General features: G+C 45.1%; 2 protein-coding genes across 3 annotated transcripts; both read right to left on the bottom strand.

Annotated features, from left to right (window-relative positions):
* Positions 1-192: 192 nt before the first annotated feature.
* On the bottom strand, positions 193-9,646 carry LOC147215396 (kelch domain-containing protein 1-like). Of its 2 annotated transcripts, none has more exons than XM_086139743.1 (13): positions 9,311-9,646; positions 7,281-7,351; positions 6,923-7,040; positions 6,137-6,249; positions 5,768-5,858; positions 4,562-4,660; positions 3,942-4,016; positions 3,502-3,560; positions 3,140-3,255; positions 2,750-2,822; positions 2,539-2,623; positions 1,595-1,674; positions 193-557 (listed from the first exon to the last, which is right to left on the bottom strand). In XM_086139743.1, exons 1-13 carry the CDS (start codon positions 9,404-9,406, stop codon positions 425-427), a joined length of 1,209 nt encoding a protein of 402 aa, XP_085995869.1. In that variant the 5' UTR covers positions 9,407-9,646; the 3' UTR covers positions 193-424. The 2 variants fall into 2 exon arrangements, with proteins under 2 accessions (XP_085995869.1, XP_085995870.1); XM_086139744.1 differs by having other exon boundaries at positions 3,140-3,252.
* A 1,127-nt stretch (positions 9,647-10,773) lies between these two features.
* On the bottom strand, positions 10,774-23,822 carry plekhm1 (pleckstrin homology and RUN domain containing M1). Its single transcript, XM_086139826.1, has 12 exons — positions 23,615-23,822; positions 22,797-22,886; positions 21,071-21,312; positions 19,508-20,170; positions 18,537-18,957; positions 16,569-16,716; positions 14,552-15,511; positions 14,039-14,184; positions 13,728-13,921; positions 13,579-13,642; positions 13,328-13,485; positions 10,774-12,700 (listed from the first exon to the last, which is right to left on the bottom strand). The coding sequence occupies exons 2-12, from the start codon at positions 22,848-22,850 to the stop codon at positions 12,592-12,594; spliced, it is 3,159 nt and encodes a 1,052-aa protein (XP_085995952.1). The 5' UTR covers positions 22,851-22,886; positions 23,615-23,822; the 3' UTR covers positions 10,774-12,591.

The following is a 23,822-nucleotide window of genomic DNA, read 5'->3' as shown; positions in this document are numbered from 1 at the left end:
TTCATAGAATTGTAAAACTGACAAGCAGCCAGTTTGGACCACATGCTTCCACCTACTGGCCAAAATGTGTGACTACAAGAAGCAAACTTTTAGCGCTTGACATTCACAGAACATTTGAAAAGAAAATATTTTGAATCCATTAAACCGCTCAAGTTGTTCTCGGTTCTCGCTCAAAATGAAAAGGACATGGAATATTAATAACATTCCTTTATTCAAAAAAATCACAGTAAAACTACCTTGGCGCAGCTGCTTTAAAATAAGACAAAATCTTTATTTACAAAATTCATATACTAAAACTTAAGCACCATATTTTTTTGTTAAATCTTTAAACATTCTGACAAATGAAAAAAAAATTGCACAAAAAAAAAAAAAAAAAAAAAATCCTCGTCTGAATGTTTTGTTGCCGTAAAAGTCAGTTCTTTGATCAAAAAACAAAATTCGTCGCTGTGGAGAAAAAGTCAACTCTCTTGTCAATTTTGTTCCGCAGCTTCGGCGGCAGCCAGTCCAGCCGGGCCTCCAGCAGCTCAGCGTTTCTCCCTATGAAATCTGCGCACAGTCTAGGAAGGATAAAAAAAAAAAAAAACCACCGGGCCTGGTTAGATCTTTACCCAGTGCGCTCCTCCGTCACCTTTGGGCAGCGGGAGCCTTTTTTTTTTTTTTTTTTTACATTTTTAAAAAACGGAGCGTACGGGATGAGCGTACCGCGTTTAAAAAGTCGCACGTGCCGCCTGCTGCTAGGCCGTCCGGAGAAAGTCGAGGGAAAAACACGAGCGAGGTGCGCGTGAAGAGATGGAGAAGTGGTTGTTGCTAAGATACGGTGACCGAGAGCATCGTCTGTGAGAGGGCAGGAGACGTTTATGGGGATTTGGCGCAGCAGGTCGGGGACGGTTTGATTGTTAGAACAAATAAATGAATGAAGTTTAGCCATAAAGTGTAGCAAAGTGTGCACGTTACATTTTGCAACACATTGTAGCTTTAAGCGATAGCGCGCCAAATGGGGAAAAACAATTTCTTTACACTGTTATTTTATACATTTGTCATTTATAAAAGTACAGTTTTATTATTCAAAAACAAAACTAGGGGGCTAGAACCGATAAATGGTGTTTCAATTCAAAACTATACAGATGTGGGAAGCAAAAGCTCGAAGACGCCCTTCCAATAAATAGATCACAAACCTGAGTCGAAAGAATGTTTGTTTACACTGAATAAAACTCTTCCCACATTATTTAAATTCCTAAACGTCACAAACCTCTCAGTGTTTATCGCCTCGACTCGCCTAAAGCGCATTAATGCACGTATGGATACGCCGGCTCCTCGACCCCAGGAGGGCCCACGAGGGTTCAGCCGCTCGCCGTGAACTTTGTTACAGTTGCTTGCCGGGGTAAACGTGCACTCGCATGCGGAGCTGGGGCGGGTCAAAGAGTGCACGAGGGTATTCCACCATTAAAAAAAAAAAATACTGTTTTGTCCAAACCCACTTAACGTGCAAGATTATGTGAAAATAAGATTTTAAAAAGACGTTTTTTTTTTATTCTATTTAAATGTTGTATGTTAGTGGGGGTCATTCAGCGGGTGCATGTTTAAATAGTCCTACCTGAAGAGAGAGTAGGGCTGCATCTGGAAGATCAACACGTCTCTGCAGTGATTCTGCGACGGAACCCTGAGAACGGCCACCTGAGAACAAGAAACCCCGATCACACGGTGAGGAGATGAGCGATAACTGAAGTCTCTTCGCCATTACGACAACTAAAAACATATGGACGAGTAAAATCGGTGTCAAGAGACCCAGCATCGCATGTTCGCCTACGACGACTTGCAAAGGGTTAAAATATGAAGTCGGGCGAACCGTTAAAAACGGAACACCTGGAGAAAATAGATTCCGGAACTCAATGGAAAAAAAAAAAAACTACAATTAATCCTCCGACATGAACTGGCGGCTTTTCGCAAAACAAAAAAGGTGGAATATTTGGATTAGCGCGGCTGTTCGGTCGCTCAAAGAACGTTCTGTGTTCCCCGCCCATGACGTAGTGTTTGTTGACAAGCCATTGAAACGACCGCAGTCCTTAAACCACTTAATCTCACTTTATGCAACAGTGTTAGTTATAATTAGTCAGCGTGACCAACCGCACCGGTTAGCATGATATCGAAGCTTTACGCATTTAAACCTCTCGCCTTCGGTGCGTGTAACGTTTTCACGGCTGGAAAAAAACGGAGGGATTATCCTGGACATTTTACTCAACGCGTCCTTGTTGCACCACTAAAAACACTTCCAGCCACGGCTGAGCGATATATCAGTACTTCGCAGGTAGTTTTAAAAGTACTTTCAGTATTTTTGTCAGTGCATGGAAAATGGCAGTTGTATATGGGATGTAGTTACCATTTCAAACTAAAGACAAATCTCAGGGGCTAAATCAGTATGAAGAAAATATTACTGAAGGATAGTTACCATGACAAAAAAAAATAAGTAAGCTAAATCCTTGATAAACCTGCATTTCGGTCATGAATCTGAAGCAACGTTTCGATCACACACACACACACCGAGTCCATCAGGATGCAAAAGTTGCTGCTTCCGCCGAAGACGACAACGTCGTCGTCGTTTCCCGGACAAGCCGTGTGACTGACCCTGCGGGCAAAGACGGACGCGTCAGGAGCCAAAAACTCAAGAAGAGCAGAGCAAGAGAAACAAATCCGCGTGATCGTAATTTGGGTTTGCGCTGCAGGACAATCCACTCGAACGTTTCTAACCCACCTGGGTTTGTCCTTGTGTGGGTGTGTGATCTTTGTCCACTCTTTCCTGAGCGTGTCAAACTGCCAGGCGTCATCTGGCAAAGAAAGAGATCACAATTACGGAAAATGTATTATTATTGATAAGAGTGGGAAGCAAATAGGAGTATGACTTTAAAATGAGTGACAGGCTTTTCAGTGATGGAGCCGTTGTGATTCCATACGTCACTCCGTTCCTCCGTGTGAAGGGTGTTTATATTTTAAACAGACTGAGATGAATGAATTATGAGATGGGTCAACCTCACAAAAGCCAAGGTTTTGCAGCTAGCGAACAACTTGGCGCTGGAGAACGTGTGATGGGGTTGCCTGAGCCGAGCGGTGCCGCGAGGGTTTGACGGCGGCGGCGTGGACTCACTCCGGGTGCTTCCGTCAGAACCCAGGCCTCCGTAAACGAAGAGCGTGTGATCTGACGTGGGCGTCATGGTGTGCATGGAACGGCCAATAGGCTTGCAGGATGAGGAGACGTCACTGCTAGAAACACAAACAATGATGGTCAGCAAATCATTGGGAGCAAGAAAGAGTAAGTCAACGTGGTCTAGAAATGATTTTCCAGAACGGTGTCGCGGTTTAGTCTTGAAACAAGTGGGATAATAGTAAACTAAAGTTTTCAGTAGCCGTGTGTTCTCCCGATTCACAAAAAAATGTTGTCAACCATTGAAAAAGGAAGCCAGGGAACCTTCGGTGATCTGTAATGTGAGGCAGTGAGGAACAATTTACAATTGGGTCCAGGTCCAGGTTTCCAGGTCCAGGCAGAACATGTCCAACTCTGCAGTTTCCTGCAACAGTGAAAAAAGGTAAATCTGTTAAATCCTTGTTTGATACAGCAACGTTTTATTGGATTTATCTTTCATTTGTATTCATTTCCGCCAGCTCAATTCCGGGAGGGTCAAGCTCACGCGCACCGCTCTGCCTTTTTTTTTTTGAAAAACCAAAACACGTTTCCCAGATCTGGATGTGCACGGGGGACATTGTCACACCACAACAGGAACAGGATGTTAAAACAGGAAAGGGCCGTCCCTAAACTTTTGCCGCAAAAGCAAAAACACACTATTGTCCAAAATGTTACTCCGTGCAACATCATGATTTCCCATCGCGGAACACAAAACGGGTCAAAACAGTCGATCAGACGACGGCCGTTCGGAGCTCTGTAAACTCACCGCTCCTCCGGAGACGTAACCTTTGCTCCCCAGAACGGCACTGGCATGGCATCCTCGGGGAGCCGGAGCAGAACCCTGAACACAACAGTCACACATTAACTTGTTTTCCTGCAGGCTTTGCATTCACCAGTTTCACTCATAAGGCGCAAACAGATGAGATCGATGGATTTACGACTTCCGAAATCCAGCTACGCTCACTTCTCAGTCCAAACAGAATCACATGGTTAAAGATCCTTTCTGATGAAATTGCAGTAAGGCAAAAATATTAATCGTGAGCTTTTAACTGGTGGCTTAACAGGTCTGTCTAGTTGCAAACTGGTTTATGTGAGATGGGATGATCTGCAGCAGAAAGCCCGAGTCAGGTTACACGGCACGGCAGGGGGGTCAAGTCAAACCCTCGATGTCCCCACCAGCCTCAGACACTTTTCTTTTCAAGGGGATTTTGACGCGCCCTTGAGCGCCTGCTGTGCGCCGTGAGGTGTAAAGATGAGCAAATGTTAATATTAACATGGCAAACAACCGCCGGTAATACGTCCGCATGTTTCGCCGATTAGCTTGCCGACATTTCCCGTCAGGCAGCGTGACAGTTTGTTGGCAGAAACCAAAAAAAAAAAACATACCTGAGTCTGGGGTGAGCGCCACGTCGTGGTTTGCGTGTCGAAGACGTTGACTTCATTGTTCCAGCCCCAGCACCGGAATAACGTGTCTCCTATTGTTGCCTGAACAGAGAGAGTGAAAAATAAGAACATATTTGGGGGGGGAAAAAAAAAAAAAAAAAAAAAGGCAATATAATCCGCTGACGCAAGGCTTTGAACAAGGTCCATTTTTACACTTCTTTTTAAATCTGCTAGCGCTCAGGGGTCTGTTGTAATTATCTGGAACGCAATCTTATCTTCTCTCGCTGCGATTTGACTCGTCAAACCTGCTGTTCCAAGTCCGGGTGGAGACAAATAGCGACTGGGTTAGGACGCGGTTTTGTTTGTTGAAGCTGCGGGCGCTCAGAAACTAGCTTTTCACCTGCGAGGGCCGTGTGCGCGTTATCAAAATTAGGAAGCGCTTAATGGAAAATTGCAGCATTGAAAGAAAAAAATTGAATTTTGCACCTTAACAGTGCAGAAAACAATTTTAAAAGACTCATAACACATTTTCTTTGGAGCCATTTAAAAGTGAAAAGGAAAATGCCCCCCCAATGATTGTCCATTACACTTAAATATATTAAGCTTAGCCGCTAGACGGAGTGATTTTGCTCAACTATAGTATAAATGCATATAAATAGACGGCAAATTTAAATGGAAATTCAGCTTTCACGTGGGGGACATCTTTGGTAGAGAGCAGAACGACGTCTTTGCTTGTTTTAGAGAGACTAAGTGGAAAATTAAAATCAGTAAATAAATCCTGTGCAACTCGCAGAAGTAACGTTCCACAAATGTAGCAGCAATGTGGAAAAAGAACAATGCTTTCAAAATTCATGTCGGCCGTGCAAGATGAGACTCCGGACATCAGAAACGAAGCACCTGACTCGAGCACATCTGCCAGGACTTTAAGGCTCAGTTAAAGAAGGTCAATGTAAAAATGTCTGACACGAGTCACTTCGGTTTAATACCTCTAAAAAAAAGACAAGTTGCTTGTCAAGTGGAGGGAAAAAAAAAAGAAAACAAACAAACGGCAAATTACACTTTTCCTTCTTGCAAGTGTGCTGCAGAACACTCACATTGCTGATAGCAAAAAAAAAAAAAAAAAAAAAATCATGTCCTGTTTTGAATTAAGTATAAATGCAACAAAAATGTTTAAAAAAAAAAAAGCCATGCATTATTGAAGTAATTTACCCAGGACATCTCCTCCACGACGAAGCTCGACGACGAGGTGTTCCGTACCTCCTCGATGGTTTTACACCCATAACCACCAAAGTAGATTATACTGCAAAAAGGAGAAAAAACTGAAGCGATGCAAAATAAATTGCAAAATTTTGTTTGTAACCGAACGGTCAGAAAACCTCGATGTAGAGATAATGGAGGGGGAGATACACACAAGGCGCCAAACAGTGCGAGGTGTTAAACAATCAGGGTGTTGTTGTACATGTATGAGAGGAAGATAAGCGTGACCGTTTGTTTTCTAAGTCATTTGCATGCCCTGATCCACCGTTTCCTCCCAGGCAGCGAGAGATCCGACCTCTCAGCCGTTCCCCGGGGACCGACCTGTTTCTGTGTACCCAGCTGGAGTGTTTGCATCTCGGCGACGGAGTTTTGCCCCCGGCGTCGACCACCTTCCTCCACGAGCATTGGTGCTCTGTGAGGTCCAGGCTGAACATCTAGACAGGGATCGAAGGGAACGAGTGAGCTAACTGCTAGCACTGCTTGTGCCTATCTTAAACGCTGAAAGAACTCAGCGTTGTATTAAAAAGGTGCGGAGTGTCATTTCAGTTTGAACTAGATTCTATAGAGGCGGGCTTTCAAAATGTTTGATCAAAACTTCCAACAGTTCCAGAAAGCACCAGTGACATTGAAGGTCAGAAGCTTTGTTGCACCATGAAGTTACACTGGCGCTGCTAGCTAAGAATTGACACCACTCAAAAGAATAAAACAGTTTACAATAAATCAGTTGTTTAACATTTAACAGTGTTTAACTGAAAAACAAGCACAAATGTATACTCGGATTAATTCTGCAATTCAGCACTATGTAAGTTCAGTTTTTACCATATCCTCTGATGTACTTCAATCATGTGGGTCTTCCCCATTTCCATTTTTTTTTTTTTCCCAGACTTGAAACTGAAGCTTGCATAATAACTCTCTACTTGCAAACTTTTCGTCTTAGTTCCCGGCAAGAAAAAAAGAAAGGTGGGAATTGATTTTCTCAGTCTTTGGGGAGAACGAAGGAGGAGGTGCGCTTCCAGAACCGGAAGAAAGAACCAGAAGTCGCTTTGCTCTGTCCTAGTGAGCCGATTCTATAACAGAGCTCGAACTGGCATTTCCACAGCAACTCACCTGGTTGGTGTAACCATGGAGGTCACATCCTGCGAAGACGTAGAAAGTGCCGTTCACGTACGAGCCGCAGGTGCTGGATAAGTCTGGGGGGATCTCCCCGCCGATCTCCCTCCGCTCCCTATTGCATAGAGAAGAGGGGGAAAAAAAAGCTCCCTTTGACCAACACTTGAATTCTCTATTTAATATCAGTCTTTATCAAGTTCTGGCAGCAGTTTTATCTTGTTTGTAACACGATTAAGTAACTTTAATCGGGCTTGCGTTTACAGACGAACATGTCAGGGTGACACAGTTCGTCTCAGACCATAAAAAAAAAAAAGTGACTTTATTTTGTGCTTGAGTGTGGTTAGAAAACACCCACCACCTCCCGCTGTCTAAATCACAGAGCCACATCTCGTCGCTGGGCAAGAGGACGTCATCGTCAGCAACCACCTGTCGGGGGTCAAACAGAAAGACATGAAGTTATGTGAGGAACTCATGAGATGTAGAGGGTTCCAGGTGTCCTGCTTCGGCAGACAATCCTACTTGTAGCAGCGTCTGCAGTCAGACATGAAGAAACTGGTACTGGTTCACTCAAAGCAGATCCTCAGGCGTGTTAAAAAATGTTTCTCTTCAAGGTTGGATGTCTGAGGTGGGATAACCTGTCCACCTGACCGCCTAGGAACCAATTTTCAATTTGACATCACAGAAACTTAAGAGGATCATGGTTTTTGAGAGGTTACAACCCATCTCACAGATTAAGAATTCCCTGTGTTACCCCAATTCAGCTTGTTTATAGTAATTTAACCCCTCCAGATTGAGGGTGTCACAGCGTCTGGACAGGTGCGATGCTGGCAAAAGTGTAAACAAAGCCATCCTTTTTTAGGAGCTGTGCCACTATCAGATCTTTACATGTAGGTTTCAGGTGATGTCCTCACACAGGGAGCGTCACAGATCAACACAACATAGAAAATACTTGCCTATGCATAACTTGTGGATTATTCATTTTTTTAAGGAGGAATGTTTGTTTTAATGCCACTGACAAACCCCTGGCTTTGACTATTGCAGGCAGAGACTGTACGATCTGCATTAATGTAAATATTTGAGCCCATGAGTCCCCCCCCCAATTTTCTGATAGCTTGATTTGGCAGCATAATCACCGTTTTCCAAGCCTCTGCAGCCTGGACTTACTTCTAAAACTACCTGAATTCAAAGTATTTCAAATACCCATCAATGCCTCAAGTCACTGTGTTGCTGTCAGTTTGCAGGATTCAGGCATCTGCTTTAATAAGCAACATTCCATGCATCCAAGTTCCAGCAATGGAATGCTAGGCTAAGACTATCATACATCTCAAATCCCTCAAAACACAAATTTGAACCAAAACATAAAACAATTGTGGGGTCAAGATTCACAATTTTATCCACTAGTATTCCCAAGGCAAACAAAGACCTCAGATCATCTTCTTCTCCTTCGGGCTTTTCCCTTCAGAAGTCACTACAGCAAATCTATGTTCTCCATCCAACCCTAGTCTATGCATCCTCCTCTCTCACACAAACTACCTACATATCCTCTCACTACATTCATGATCTTCTCTTTGGTCTTCCTCCAGACCTCCTGGCCGGCAGCTCCAGTTCCTGCATCCATTTACCAACATATTCACTATCCTTCTGTACATGACCCAACCATCTCAGTTTGGCTTCTCTGACCTTCCTTCAAAACATATGCTCCCCCTCTGATGGTCACATTCCTGATCCTATCCATCCTGGTCTCTCCTAAAGAGAACCTCAGCATCTTCATCTGAGGACCCCACTTCTGTATCCTGTCTTTTTGTCCTTGTCACTGTTTCTAGGCCATGCAGCATCACTGGTCTCATCACTTTCTTATATATTCTGACTGATAGTCTTCTATCTCACAGTTCCCCTGACACTTTTCTCCATCCATTCCAACCTGCTTGGACCGGTTTCTTTACCTCTTTTCCACACTCTCCGATGTACTAAGTATTTGAAATCCTAGAACTTCTTGATCTCCACTCCCTTTAGCCTCACCATTCCAACCTGGTTCCTCTCCTTCACACACACATATACTCGATCTTGCTGCAACTTACCTTCTTTTTCCTTTTTTCCAGAGCATACTTCCACCTCTCTAGAGCTCCCTGCTCTCACTATAAATCACAAGACCTCAGATCACGGATGTAAAATCGAACTGCCGCAGGTGTCTCAACCCCTCACCTATTCTGGTCCGATTTAAGCTACCACTCTAAGTTTACAAATAAAAATGCAAACAGAATAGCAGAAATGCTAATAAGTATTAGCTTCTGTTCGGACTTTCCCCATCACCCCCCGGACCCCCTCTTCCTCAGCGGGTACACCTGGGCAGGTAAACCGCGCTTCCTCATTTCTCCTCCTTCTCACCTGGTATCCTCCCCAAACATACAGCGCGTTTCCGTCGACGAACGCCGTGTGTCCGCTCCTTTCCAGTCGGCTCTTCTTGTGCTCGTACCCCTCCATCTCCCGACCCGCACCCAAAACAAGCTAACGGCTAACACTCAAAAATGAACGGTGACGACGAGGAGGAAGAAGAAGGCGGGGGGGGAGAGAGAGATGACAGCTGGCGGCACCCGAAGCTCCTTCCTCTCCTGCCGGGACGGAGAGGAGCCGACTGGCGGAGCCGCGGCGGTTTTAGCCTCCCTTGTCTCCTCCCATCATTCTGATCCTGTTGGTTACGCAACTCCTCCTAGTCCTCTAGTCCTCTCCTCCGCTTCCCCAGGTGTGAGTGTCCCCCGCCCACCAAAACAAGAGGAAGAAACCCGGAAGTGCAGCGCAGGTGGCCGCCTGCTTAATTAGTAACGGGTCAGCTGATTGGCTGATGAGTTGCACGTGCAGCTGCTTTCGGTGTTGTTTATTTTTATTTATTTTGTTTTTACTCAAAGTTAACCCCTAAATGCCCAGTTCAATTAATATAAGATAAGATAAACTTTATTGATTCCCATAGGAGAAATAATTTTGTCATAGCGGCGTAACAGTTGTAATGTCAAAAATAAAAGTGTTGCAAAGTAATTTGCGATGTTTGTAGTGTGCAAATTGCCGTGAGGTAGTTATTGTGAATTACAGGAGTTATTATTTTATGAAATTTCTATGAGCTCCGACAGAATTCAGCATGGAGCTTGGGTAACAAGAGGAGAGTTAAAAGGTTAGGATAATATTATCCAAATTCATAAGATTTGTTGAGAATGTAGAGGTATGACATCACAAAGGCGTTGGAAGAACAAGGCATTGCATCACTTCCTGCTTATTTGTCTATGTTAGAGTTCTTGTTCAAACTGGCAAGTAATATATTAAGATATAAATCATGCAATTTGTGGTGACTCTCAAAGCTGCTCAACCGTCACTAAAACAGTGCAGGATGAAACAATGACAGTTCAATATTTTACAAAAATATACAATCAGATTTGCAGATATACACAGTCATCGGCCATTTGGTTAGATACACCTGTTCAACAGGTCATTAATGTAAATAATTAATCAGCCAATCACATGGTGAAAACTTCATGATTAAAGTAACTAAAAAGAGGGGACTCTCCAGTGAACGTCAGTTCTCTGGGCTGAAAAGCCTCGTTGATGTTGTCAGGAAAAGGCCAGATTAGTGACAGAAATGCAACAGGAACTCCAACTGCTGCTATTTACAACCCAGGTTTCCAGTAGACGCTGATGAGCCACGGTGACAGAACACCCAAGAACAGGAAGCTGAGGAGACACACCAAATCTGCTAGGAGCTCTGACCATCACACAAAAGTATATAAAAGGTCCAAACAGAAACCTTTTTAATGAACAAATAGGAATTTATTCTCTTTTAAAAAGAACAAACGACAACACAATGACCTTTTATTCCTTATATTTCCTCTTTTACATCTGACTGAATTCACAAGATGAGAATAAAAAAAAAATACAAACCAGGCAGCCTGTGATATGTTCCTTATATCAGACAGACATCAATGTATACAAAAAAAAATCTTGCTACTCTTGTTTTTGCAGATTCCGTAACTTATGAGATCATTCTGGTAAAAAAAAAAACTGAGCGTCACAGAGTCGAGCAGATGAGAAAGGGAACGACCTATGGTACTGGTGCGAACGTGCCTGAAAATGAATCACGCAGGAGAGATTTGTGAGCGCAAGCTGGTTCATTGTGACGAAACCAATGCAACTTAAAGAAAAGGTCAACGACCTGTTTTGGCTTAAAATTCAACCCATTCTTCCGTCAATGGGATTAATATGCAGACCTTTCAAACGTCTGAGATCCTTCTGCTAATGTCATTCGAGGTCGGATAATTAAAGCAGAAATGGAAAACAATTTAATTCCACATTTCCCTCAGAGGCAACAAAACAATCCTCTAAATCTTGAGAAAAAGAAGTGTTTCTGTTTGTGTTGACTTCGGAGCCTGAATGAATCAGATGCAGCATCACAACGAAAAACGTAAACTCCTCTTGGGGCCCCTGCAAAAACGCAGACGCTTTAAAAAAATGAAATCATTACTTCAAGAAAACATTCCACCAGGTCTCCCAGGATATATATGTAGGTTTGTTTCTTTAAATATAATGTAGTTAATGCAGCAACTTTTCATCTCGGCTAAACAGCAATTCCACGCTAGGGCTGGGCGATACATCCATATCTTCTAACATAAGTTGTTTTCTTTATAATTGCAAAAATTCATTAATTGACATTTTCTTGCAAAAACATAAAATGACCGAAAAAAAACCATCTTGTTTTGCAACCATAATTTGCTACTTGAGTAACTTCCCCCTTCATTTAGCATCACTTCCTTCCCCCCCTCAATTATTTAAGTGGATTAGTTTCACAGTGAGCAAACCATCAACCATAGATGCAAAGAAATTCGAAAAAACAAAACAAAAAAAAGTCACCCACAAATAAGTGGAAAATAAAATAAAAAAATCCAGCTAATGAAATACAAGAGAAGAGACTTCTGTGAAAGTATGAAATTCTTAAAAAAAAAAAAAAAACATTCATAAGAAAATGACCTTAAAATTAGAAATCTAATGCAGCATCACTAATCCTGGATTTAAAAATAATCCTCTTTATACAGGGATCCGAGGAAGCAGACATCCAGATATTTACTGACTGAAAACCAAGATTCTAAGGTTTATTATTATTATTATTATTATTATTATTTTATTATTTCAATTACATAAATCACCCAGCCCTTGACATATAATGCTGTCTGGTCCTCACCTGAGGACACACCGAGGAAACTAGAGTAAGGCACAAATGAAAATCTGTCCACATTCCAAGTGCTATTCATGTCCATTTTTCTGCAGATACGAATCTCTCACCCCTGTGTTGCTTATTATTTTATTCAACATTTCCTTCTGCTAAGCGTGACGACCGAAAACATCCGGCGATTTAACAACTCATGCACACACAAAAAAAAAAAAGAAAAAAGGTGAAACATGATCAGACAAGGATCCTCATCGCTGGCGGCGACCTTCGCGGTGGGCCGGTCCGTCTGAGAGAGGTTTTAACCAGTAACAGTTGAAGAACATAGCGTCAATAAATAAGGGGGTTTGATTTGTCTTTTTGTCCCTCTCACGCCCTCTTCGGTCTGCAGGAGCACTGCACTCGTAATTGCACTTGAGGCTACTTTATATAAGAACGTCGGTTTCCGCCCTGGCGGACGGGCTCAGTCCTGCTGGTCCCGCTCCAGGTATTTCTTCATGCGCAGGCAGCGCGGACAGGAGCGTGAGGGGGCCTTGCAGCGCAGGTGGAACACAGATTTGCAGTCTTTACACCTGCAGGAGCAGAGGATCAAGTTCCAGGTCACAAGAGTTGTGCAAAGCCAGCTGGAGCGGCATGCAATTTGTCGCTAAATGCAGTTCAGACATAAAGTGTAGCAAAGTGCACAAGCTACATTTAGCAACACATTGGAGCATTAAGTATTAAGTACAGCCAGTAAGTTAAGATAAGTGAGAGAGGAGCGAATTAAATCTCCGAGATCTCGCCGCCGGCATCTTCATCCGATCTTCACGGCAAACTGCGGAGAATGAATTTCCCCACGTGGGATTAATCAAGAATAAATTATAATTTATATTATAAATACACTTAATAAAACCAGTTTATCTCTTCTATTACGTTTTTAATACATGATTTGTTGTTTATAAACTATAAATTTCGATTAATTTCAGTGGGGAAATTTAATTTGATATACGAGCAAACTGACTTCGGTCACGGAACGAATTTAACTCGAAAACCGAGTTATTTCTGTACTGCAACTGCTCGTCTTTAAGGGAAATGACAATAAATAGGTAAGAGGAAGTTATAAGTAAAAAAAAGGTTGTTTCCTGTGTTTGAGCTGGAGTCAGAGGCTAAACGGTTACGTCCTTCTGCAGACCGGACGGAAACCCAAAGCGGCGCCTCACCGGGTGGTGCTGTCGAACTGGAAAGGGAAGATGATGTCGCTGGCGTGACAGATCTGGCAGATGAAGCCGCGCTGGGTGCAGAGGTCGCAGTTGAACACGTGCTGAGAAGCGCGCTGGAGCAGCACCAGCAGGTAGCCGGCGTACTGCTCCTCGGCGATCTGGGGAAGAAAAAAAAAAAACAAGTTCATCTCCAGCCATCACACTTGTGTCTAATAATAACCGATCCCGCTGTTTTGGGACTCCAGACGTACCTGTCGGAGATCCATGACACTGTACAGCTGACCCGACTCCAAAAGGTAAGCTCTCGGCTCCATTCTGCCAGAGAAGGCGTAGAGATACTCGGTTAAAAACGTTAAGGCCGTGCCGGAGTCCGGAGTCGCGGCGGAGACGAGCGACGCACCTGGATTGCAGCTTCTTGCCGGCGCCGCTGCGGCAGGTGAGCAGGTAGTCGCCCAGAAGGCGGAGCCTCTGCCGCAGGCTGTGGGTTTGAGCCATGAGGTCGTCGTGTTTCACCAGGTCGGGGTTCAGAAGCTCCACATTGATCAGCGGCTCATGCTGCACCTGCGCCAGCAGCCACAGGGACTTCTTGGACACCTGGACACACACATACGCCTCCGTCACTGCACGTGTCTTTTGACTCTGTGCATACTCAGACTTTGGATTATTTTGAATGAAGCCTCCGCTGAAGGTCGGACGGACAAAAGGTCCCACCTCTCTCTGTCTGACGTCCCAGTTGTGCACCATGCGCGAGGGGATGATGGACGTGTCGCCATGGTGACAGGAGTCGCAGTAGTACTGGCCCGAGAACCCGCACAGCCTGGCTCTGCCCCGGGACGGGCCGATCTGCTGAGGACACCCTGCACGGGGGGGACAGACGAGTCTCAGCCTGTGATTCAAACATGTTTACGCGGACGGTGATAATCCAATCTTAACCCGGTTAAGACCACACTGGGATTAAGACGTGGACACATAAACGGCACTCTCAGATAAACGGCGATAAACGCAGCAAGGTCACAGCGGCAGCCAACGGTCTCATTCGCGCTTCACTCCTATGTCGTCTACTGTCATGACAACACAGGAAAAAAAAGGAAACAAACGGCTCGGCGGGACAACGGGAAGGACAAACAAGAAGATTAAATTAGTGCCCGTCTATTATCTGCTGGAAATGAACAACCAAACGCTTTCTTTTCTCTCGCCAAGCCTGACAGTGTTTCATGCAATTACCTGCACACTTGAAGTTCTGCGCGTCCAGCCCCTTCTCCGAGGGCACGGTGCACAGATGGGCTAGTAGCGCTCCGTCCTCTCGCAGCCTGTGCTGAACCAGCCTGTACAGGTTGCCCGTCACTCCCGCGCCTCCGGCCGACGGCCCCTCGGGGCCCGTCTCGTCCCCGCTGTCCAGGTAGGAGTCCAGAGCCCCTCGGATCAGATCCCTCCAGGAGCGGGCCTCCTCCGGGGTCTCTGCGCGGAGTCTCAGCGTCTCCCTGACGGTCAGGAGTTTAAAAAAGGCCGGCCCTCCGAGGGAAACGTCGGGGACCACGTCTCGGACCTCCACGATGGGGTGCGTGACCCGCAGCGCCTTCCGCCCCTCCTGGACGCGGAAGCCTTTCAAGGCCTCCAGCGAGAGGGAGAAGACCAGGGGGACCCACGTCCGGCCGTCGGGCTCCGTGGCGGAATACAGAACCGCTTCCTTGATGGCGTCCGTTTCCAGATCTGCGGTCCGAGTCCAGCAGAACTCCTGCGGGGGCGGAGTCGCTTCCTTGCCGTCGGAGGAAACGCGTTCGGGGCTGACGGGGTCCGAGGAGGGGCGCGCGCTCTCGTCCACGCCGTTCTCGCCCGCCGGCTGCAGCACCTCCCACTGCTCGTCGCCGCCGGACATCGGTCGGCATTTGTTGACGGCCTCCACGATCCGGTCCACCCAGTCCTCCGCCTCGTCCCGGTTGGCCGCCCGGAGATGCAGCCGCTTCCCGGGGAAGAGCAGCTCGAAGCGGCCGTCCGCCGAGGTGATGCGGGCCCCCTCGCATCGCACCAGGTAGCAGTTGTCGCAGCACGTCCGCTCCTCGGCGTCCAGGTAAAGGCGGAACTCGAAGGGAGAAAGCTCGCAGTAGTTGTCGCGCCACATTCCCATGGCGCCTCGGCGCTCCAGGTGGCCGAGCTTCAGCAGGCCGCGGAACGGGTTGGACAGCCCTGACCCAAAACAAAACTCACACTCAGTGACAGAATAGATTGTCCCTCCTGTCTGTTTGGTTTTATCATTTTTATGTGTTTGGATCAGATTGCGTTCATACCAGCACAAGATAAGCCGACTTGTGGTTGTGTTCTTAACCAACCGGTATCTAAATGGATCTTAATGGATCGACCAGGAAATGGAAAAATATTCTCATTTGACAAGGCGGCTTTAAAATATAACAGTAAACTAACTTCTTTTCAATCAAACATGTTGATTTTTCCCTATTTTCAAACTGATGCATTTTCTAGTTCAGCCGCTGTGAAACAATAAACTTCCCCACGTCATGGGATTCTTTGAACACATTGTGTAACACACTGCTTCTTTATTAAGTGTGAATTATGCAGCAGTTGCTTTTTATCTTGGGGCTTATAAGAATGACAGATTCTTTTTTTTTCACTTTGAATTAAGATATTCATTTGACAGCAATTTGACGTTGTGGCGACCGCTGGCGTGTGATGTTAATCATTTAGCCGCTTTATGACTGACGCTCAACAATCCTAAATAATAACAATAAACAGCGTGACAGAAAGCATCCGACCGACTCTAACTGCGGCCAGTTGAACTGGGAAATTTCAAAATCCTCAGATCTCACAATGGTGGATTTCACGCCGCTCGCTTCTGCTCTTTGCAAACGGCGTCCCCTCATCCAAGGGTGACTTTGTAATAACGGCACCTCCGGTATCTCCTGCGTTCATTGGGTCACATTCCATTACCAAATCTCGATAAGGCCGTCAGACACGGTCATGTGACATCTCGAAAGCGTGACTTACTACACGCCTTCAGGAGGGAAAATGCGTTTTCCAGATGGCAAGGAGGCGGGAAAACCCCGAGGTGACATCACCTCCTCACACAAGACGGATTAGCACTATTATTATTGCTACAGTTACATATAAAAACTACATGCATGCATACAGATAAACCAAAATACTGCTCAAAGTCAAAACCGGGGCACCTTTAAAATAAATAAACATAAGAAAGGCTGTGACGGTTTGATGGTCACGAGAGAGAAAATACCTATTTGTCTGCGATGCACGACGCTGGGAGGCGACTGGGAGACCATGGGCTCGGCCGGCGGGGCGGGAGGAGGCGTCTCATCGCGGTCCTGCACCTCCTCCAGGTGGGGCTTGTAGATGTCGTCCTCGGAGATCCACGAGCGGGAGTGCTGCAACGTGAAGCGGCGGAACAGTTTTAGTGCTCGTCCCGACATTCCATGGCGGCGTGACTTCATAGCGGGATGAAGGATGAGGACAGACGCTGTGTTTTTACTCCCTTTGTGAGATTACGCAAATAATCCCATCTGTTTACCTTGTGTGTGGATACCACTGACCACACACTGCCAAGAGCTACTCACAAATAAATAAGAAGTAATAATTACACAATAACACAACTCAATTACACAACTCAAACACTATTTTAGGGGATAAAACTGGAAAAAAATGTTAAGAGAAAACGCCGTCAATTTTATTCTTTTTTTTTTTTTTTTTTTTCCAACCAGTTTGTAACTTTTACTGTTTTATATTTATTGTTTCTATTGTTCTTTTAACTTGTTTCTTTTAAACCTGTATTTCGTGTATATGTATATTTCTGTATGGTTTCCTTGAGCGTAAGGCGGTTTGAAAAAAAAAAAATCAATATTATTATTATTATCATTATTATTTGAAAGGGGGAAGTCATAAGGAGTTGTGAGCTATTTGTTCAAATTTTTTTTACAATTAAAATTATTATTTGAATGATTTTCAGGGAGTCGCCCTATTTAACTATATTTATTCTTTCTTCATTTAATTTAGCCCATTTTAATTTCTGGACCTGGCTTACAGCAGATACTGACCATCAATAGCCAATATCTGTTATGTATCCTAACAATAGTAATAGGACAGAGCAGGAAATCAATAATTAGTATAAAGTGAAACTTTGTCTGCATCTAAATGGATAATAATAAAGAAATAAAATTAAAAAAAAAAAACTCTGACCTGTAGAGAATAATCCCCACATGGATGTGACGGGTGGTATTTGCGACGTTTGTGAACAGTACATGGAAAGCGAATGTGTCACAGAATTTCCACTGCACCTGAGCTTTCCCCCATGTGACGTTAGTACGAGATAACGTGCTGAAACATGACGGTAATAAATGTTGCATTATCACAAAGCTGCGTGACGTCAGAATCTGTGGCATTTCTAATTTTTCAAACCTCTCACTTTGTTATTTTTTCACAAAGAATCGTAACTAACGCCATTCCATGCTGGAGGAGACGCAACAAGGCTCCTGACTGTTGCACGGTTTCTGTGTTTTCATCGTTATGTATAATCATTATTCTTTTTATAACCATTTAAACCTGGCGATATTGTGTTGCATGGCTTATCTGTGTGGTCTACCAGGTTTTCTAACCCATGACTGCATCTTTCAACACATAAACCTTTTACTGTCGTGTTCTTTGGCCATGTCCACATTGCTCTCCCTCGTTTGTGACATTGCAACTTCCTCGCTCTCCTCATTATGTAGATTTAATAATCTAATCCAATTCAAAACATGAACCCAAAGTCCCGCGGCTGACACCGGTTCCCAGTAAAATGAAAAGCCCAGCTAGAAGGAACATCCATCAATGTGAATTATCCATGACTCTTTCATGACGAGCAGCCAAGAAGCGCTCTTTGCTAAAACGGCCGACTCTGAGTCGTGTTATTTCCTCTCGTGCAACTGACTGTGCGCTCCATTTATGTACAAATGGAAGCTCATTCACAAATATAGTCCTGACTCAAACCTGGCTGACTCCAGTGTAACTAAAGGAGAAAAACTCATCCCAAAAAATGATTTTCTAAGGAATCCATTCTGCAGATCGTATCAAAGCGTGTTCCTCCGTGCCGGACGAGGACCTAGATTCAATCCCGTGATATGATTTGACCACCGCAGGCATGCGAATGCCTTTGGTTTTCCGCATAAAAGCAATTTTCGCCAAAAGCTACTTTCCCTGTAAGAGCACTTACTGTGAGGGACTCCGAGGACAATTTCCTGCTCAGGATGCTGTTGGAGCGAGGACAGCCGTGGTGGGCCGACGCCTCGGAGACGTTTTTGTCCGAGCGCTCCGCCGTCTCCTCGTCCCGGGCGCCGTCTGTCTTTACTTCCCCTCCGACCTGCGCGCCCTCGGCGGGGTCACCGGGCGCCGAGCGTGTGTCCGAGTCCACGTTTGACACGGGGGAGGCACTACCGGGCCGGGGCTCGGCGTCCGAGTCCGAGGCCTGCTCCGGCGGCTCCAGGGAAGGGGTGGCGGCGCCGGGGGCCTCGCCGTCGGAGCCGCTGGAAATGGCCGCCTCTGACAACTGATCCGGAACCGAGCTGGAGACGAAGGAGTCTTCACGCATGGAGTCCTGGCTGCAGTGGCCGCTCTCCCGGAACTCAGTGGGTGAACTGCAGGGATGAAGACCAGCCGGGACACGCCGGATATTAAAACTATGATTCCTTGAACAACCGTCCAAAATAATATAGAAGCTCTCTGTATTATTATATTGATATTTCTGTTGGAAATACCACTACATAAGACAAGATATCAAGTTGATTCCAGGCTCAGAATCCTTGCACAGAAAAAAGCTGCGTGTAAAAAAAAAAAAAAGTGCAAATGAAGTGCAATATATTGCCCAGCGTTAGCTGCAGTCACTGCCAGTTATTGCATGTTATTGGAATTTAAAGCAGAAGGGCAGTGTTTACTTGGAAATAAACTAAAGAGGCTCCTTCTGAGGAAAACAAGTCCCATGTGACCCAGTAAAAATATGCGGCGTGAAATATGAGTAAAGTGCGTTCTTATCATTTATGATTTGGAACAATATGACCCAGGAGAGAGAAAGCACCGCCCTAATTGGTTAGCAGGACTGATTCATTATTGCCGTCTTGTACATTTTTCAGATTTGAATCAGCGTCAGAAATAACAGATGCGTGAAATGCGAAAACCGCCGAGACTCACTGTTTCCGCGGCGCCCTGGCGCTGACGTTCACCTCCAGGTCGCAGGAAGACCACTGCTCCCCCGCGGGGCTGCGGGGGTCCTGCCCTTGCAGGAGGCTGTCGGAGCTCAAGCTGGACGAGAGCTGGGAGGATCCCGTGGTGTCGAGGCTTAAGTTGGACGAGTTGAGTGCGGTCCTGCCACCGTGCAGACCCTCTGACCCCCTCCCCGACAGCGTCGCCGGGCATCCCGTCTGCAAATCCAGGGCATCCGATGAGCCGGACGACTGAGATACGCTGTCCCAGGGGTCCTTATCCAGAGTCTTGGAGGCGGGGGGGTCCGCGCCGTTGACCGACAGGTCAAAGGTGTCCAGTTGGGCCAGGGGGCAGAGTCCGGCCAGAGCCAGGGGCGTGGTGGTCCACTGGTTGAGGACGGCCGACTTGTAGGACAGACTGAACGTGAGCGAGGCCAGGCCCTGCAGGTAGCTGAGCAGGACGTCCCGCTCCTCCGCGTTGAGCAGCAAGGCACTTGGCTGGTAGTGGGCCCGCAGCTTGGAGCTCTCGCGGAAGAGCGACACCAGGTAGCACTCCAGGAGGCCGTGGTTGAGGGCGAGCCGCAGCCACGCTCGGCAGCGGCCCACGTCCGTGCACACGAAGCTGATCTTCTCCAGCTCTGTGATCACATCCCTGGGGAAACACCATTGAAAGGAAGAACGATCATGTCTTACAACTCTTGATGCAGTTTCGTTCCTAGACCCCTCGCGAAAAGGGAATTTCCGCAAAGTGTAGACGTGATCATTTTGATGGTATTTACAAATATATTAACTCTCAACCAACCTGGACCATATTACGCTTCCCACACAGTACACGAAACACTTTTGAATAATTGTAACGTACAATAAACATTGAAATACAGTGCAAAATGGACTGTATATGAGTAAATAAAAAAAAAAAAACTTGAATGATGATGAATTAGAGTACAGTACAGTGTCTTCTGCTGAAGGCACAGGCGTATGCTTTACTGGCGCTTTTTTCTTCAGAAACATCGTTTTAGGCAGTTGCTGCCACTGCTTTTTTTTCCTGATTGAAAATGGTTTTAAAAACTGCCACATCCCGTCCATCAAGTTACAAAAGCGGACCGACTGAACTATATCGTCATCCCAATCTTGCGACATATTTTGCAGGGCTTTTGTGGCGTTTGTCATAGCTGCAAGGCATTCCTGAGACCAGTCTCTTCGACTTCTTCCTCTTCTTGTCGCTTCTGTATGAGATCTCGCGTGGGTACAATGGTAGGAGCGACGTTGGCAATCTTTGTTTAGCAAAGGAGATCTTGTATTTTAGAAAATGTTACTATTATTGTTTAATGTTTTTCTCTTCTTCGGCTGGAATAAAGCTATATCATCATGAAAATATGCGCAAATATTGCAAAAAAAAACCACTAAAAAACAATAAATCGCGCAAACCTAATAAAAAAAAAGGCGGTCCACGGTATAATCTAGATATTCTTACACTCATGGCTAAAAATCAAGATCCTCTTTCAGCCCTTCTGGACTGCTTCATCCCGAACGCTGCCTGGACTTGACGTACCGGTGGGTGACGGTCTTCAGGAGGCTCCAGAAGAAGGGCTGAGGAAGAGGTCCCCTGTCTCCTTTCCTCCCCCGGCCCCCCGCCTCGGCCCGGATGTACTTGCTCTTGATACCATGGATGAAGATGGCCTCCAGAGCGCAGCAGAGGAGGTTAGCATCGCTGTCCTCGCTGGTCACTACCGCATCTGATGTTACGTAACGTTTCTGGAGGGCTTTGAGAGACTGCGCTAACTTCTCCTTGATCTGCAAGACAGCGGGAGAACGTTACAACTTTAACAACATCCTTGTTCTTTCGTCATTGTTGAAAGAAGCGTCAGCTAAAGTGTGCCACCTTTGTAAAACACCTCAAAACCTTTTTGTGCTTTTGCAAATAAGAGACACTTTCATGCGCAAAAAAAAGAAAAAAATTCAATACAAAATCACATTTTCTTACATTCCAAGTCACTGTGCAATGACCAATAGATAAGGCTGTGGTCGTTGCCTGTGCTGTTACAAAACACCGCTGCTACGATTGTCACATGACCCCTAGTGTCGTCTGACATGGAAGGAAAGCTCACAAGCAAAGGCCTGAACTTTGCAGAAGTATGCAGAATAAAATAAAATCTGGATTCTGTATACAGACCGCAGTAGTTCCCTCGCCACAGTGCCTGAAATGCCGTGACATATTTCAGAACAAATTTGTTTTTCCAGCATCAACAAAGAATGGCAGTTCAGCCAGTTGCAGGAATAATAGACCCACACCCATACCGCTTTAAGTAAGCATGTTTTCTCCTTGCGAATCACCTGTCTTCAATAATCCCCAATGACTGCAGGATAACCAACCATCTCTCTACACGCAGCATGAAGCTGAACACTTGCTAGTTAGCTGAGCATGGTCAGAAATAGTCTACGGCGGGGGTTTCAAATTTATTTTAGCTCAGGACCTACATGGAGGATAATCTATTCTCAAGTGGTCCAGTTGGGTAAAATCATGGCATTTTAACTATTGTTAATGTACCTATTGTTTATTTCACTCCTGAAACCTAGCATCTTTTAGCTTTGCGGGCCGGATTAAACCCATTCACAGGCCTGATTCGGCCCACGGGCCTTGGGTTTGACAACCTTGGTCTACGGATTCAAAACCATGATGTGGTCATCAAAAAAATATATTTATTTTTGGCATCAAAAACCACTTCCAACGACTCCAAAACAATCTTGTTGTGACCCGTATAGTCGAACATGTTGAAGTTACAAGGGATTGCAATCGCCCAAACAAATACTTAACAGTGAAAAACGTATCAAAGTGAAAGCCGTCGGCTCATCGGGTTATTTCAATGAAATAAATGGCTCCTAAGTTACAACATCGCAAACAGTGACTTTCGGATTTGCCATATCTGCACTCAAGATGACAAGCAAAACACCTTTTCTGAAAGGCCTCTGAGTCAATCAAAACAATAAACCCCTGGCCAACACACGGAAATGTAAAGCTAAAGTGTTAAGCAAAAACAACCAGCAAACATGCTCTGTCCTCACTTATCAACGGCGTGATGACTCCGATTGATTTGCTTTCATTTCCGTGTCAGTCCTCAACAAAGAATAAGATAATCTGTTAAGCTTGTCACAGCGGCACTAAAAATAAAGGCACGCGATGCTGGCAAACCGCGACTTGAACAACCGCAGTAAAAAGCTGACAATTCAATTTGCAATTAAAAGAATAAATGCAAAATGTCAACATCGGGTGGGTTTACCTGTTGGACATCTTTGGCCTCCTGTGGGGTGTCTGGTATTTGTGTGGCAAGCATGGCACCTCCAGAGAAGGGCTACTCCCGCAAGGCACACTGCAAGGGAAAAACACACATTAGTGTGTGATCGCTGGCACACACACACTTGCACACACACATTTGTGTGCAAGCAAAAAAAACACATGTGACATGGAAACTACTGGTGTGTTCTCCATTCTTGCTACAGATCTATGACAGTTTTCCCAATCAGGAACTTTGTGCACCAAAGCAGGGGAATGAACCGGTTTGTGGCTTCTTTTTTTTTCCAGTGAGTAGACACTTTGTACAGAGTCATGTGAGGCGATGAATTCCTGCAGTGTCTGAAAGGAAGTTGACTCGATTATAATTTTATTTTAAAAAAAAAACACACACACACACACACAAAAAGAGTGTATCTCTTCGCTCGGAACAAATCGGGACTCGAATAAACTCCGTCCGCGTCGATGACATGATAAGATAATACAGTTGAAACATTTTTTAACAACTATCAACTAAACAAATATCGGTTTGTTTGTTGATTCAAGATCACGATGATTTTTATTGGATTGTGGTAAAATAAATCATACTTTAGGATTCGGCGCGACGGTAGCTGTACTGGTAACATTAGCTCGACGGGATCGCGATGTTCGCTATTTCAAAAAATAAGGAAAACGGGGAACAAAAACCCTGCATATTTACGTTTAAAACGACTTAAACATAAGAGTATAGCGTCCGGGCGTGGTTGACATTAGTTAACTGGATAGTTAACAGTGACAGTGACAAACCTAGCTAGTTAGCTTCCTTACCAGAGCTTGTTATCTTGCCATTAAAGGTCCAAAAAAAAAAGGCAGTCACGGTTCCGCTGTTAACTTCCGCGAACTTTACAAATGTGTGTTTCGGACAAAGTAGTCCATAATTTCGCCTCCCGTCTCATGTGTCACGCCGTCTAAAAGTAAAAAATAAATGATTTAGGCAAGGATTTGTTTACTCCGAGAGTGACGAGCAGACGCTCAC

Source organism: Fistularia commersonii, chromosome 32 (genome assembly GCF_037954325.1).
Source record: "Fistularia commersonii isolate RoL2024-O1a breed Wild chromosome 32, RoL_Fcom_v1.0, whole genome shotgun sequence".
Taxonomy (NCBI): Eukaryota; Metazoa; Chordata; class Actinopteri; order Syngnathiformes; family Fistulariidae; genus Fistularia; species Fistularia commersonii.
Note: the sequence above shows the minus strand (reverse complement) of the source record. Positions and strands in the feature narration are given on the sequence as shown.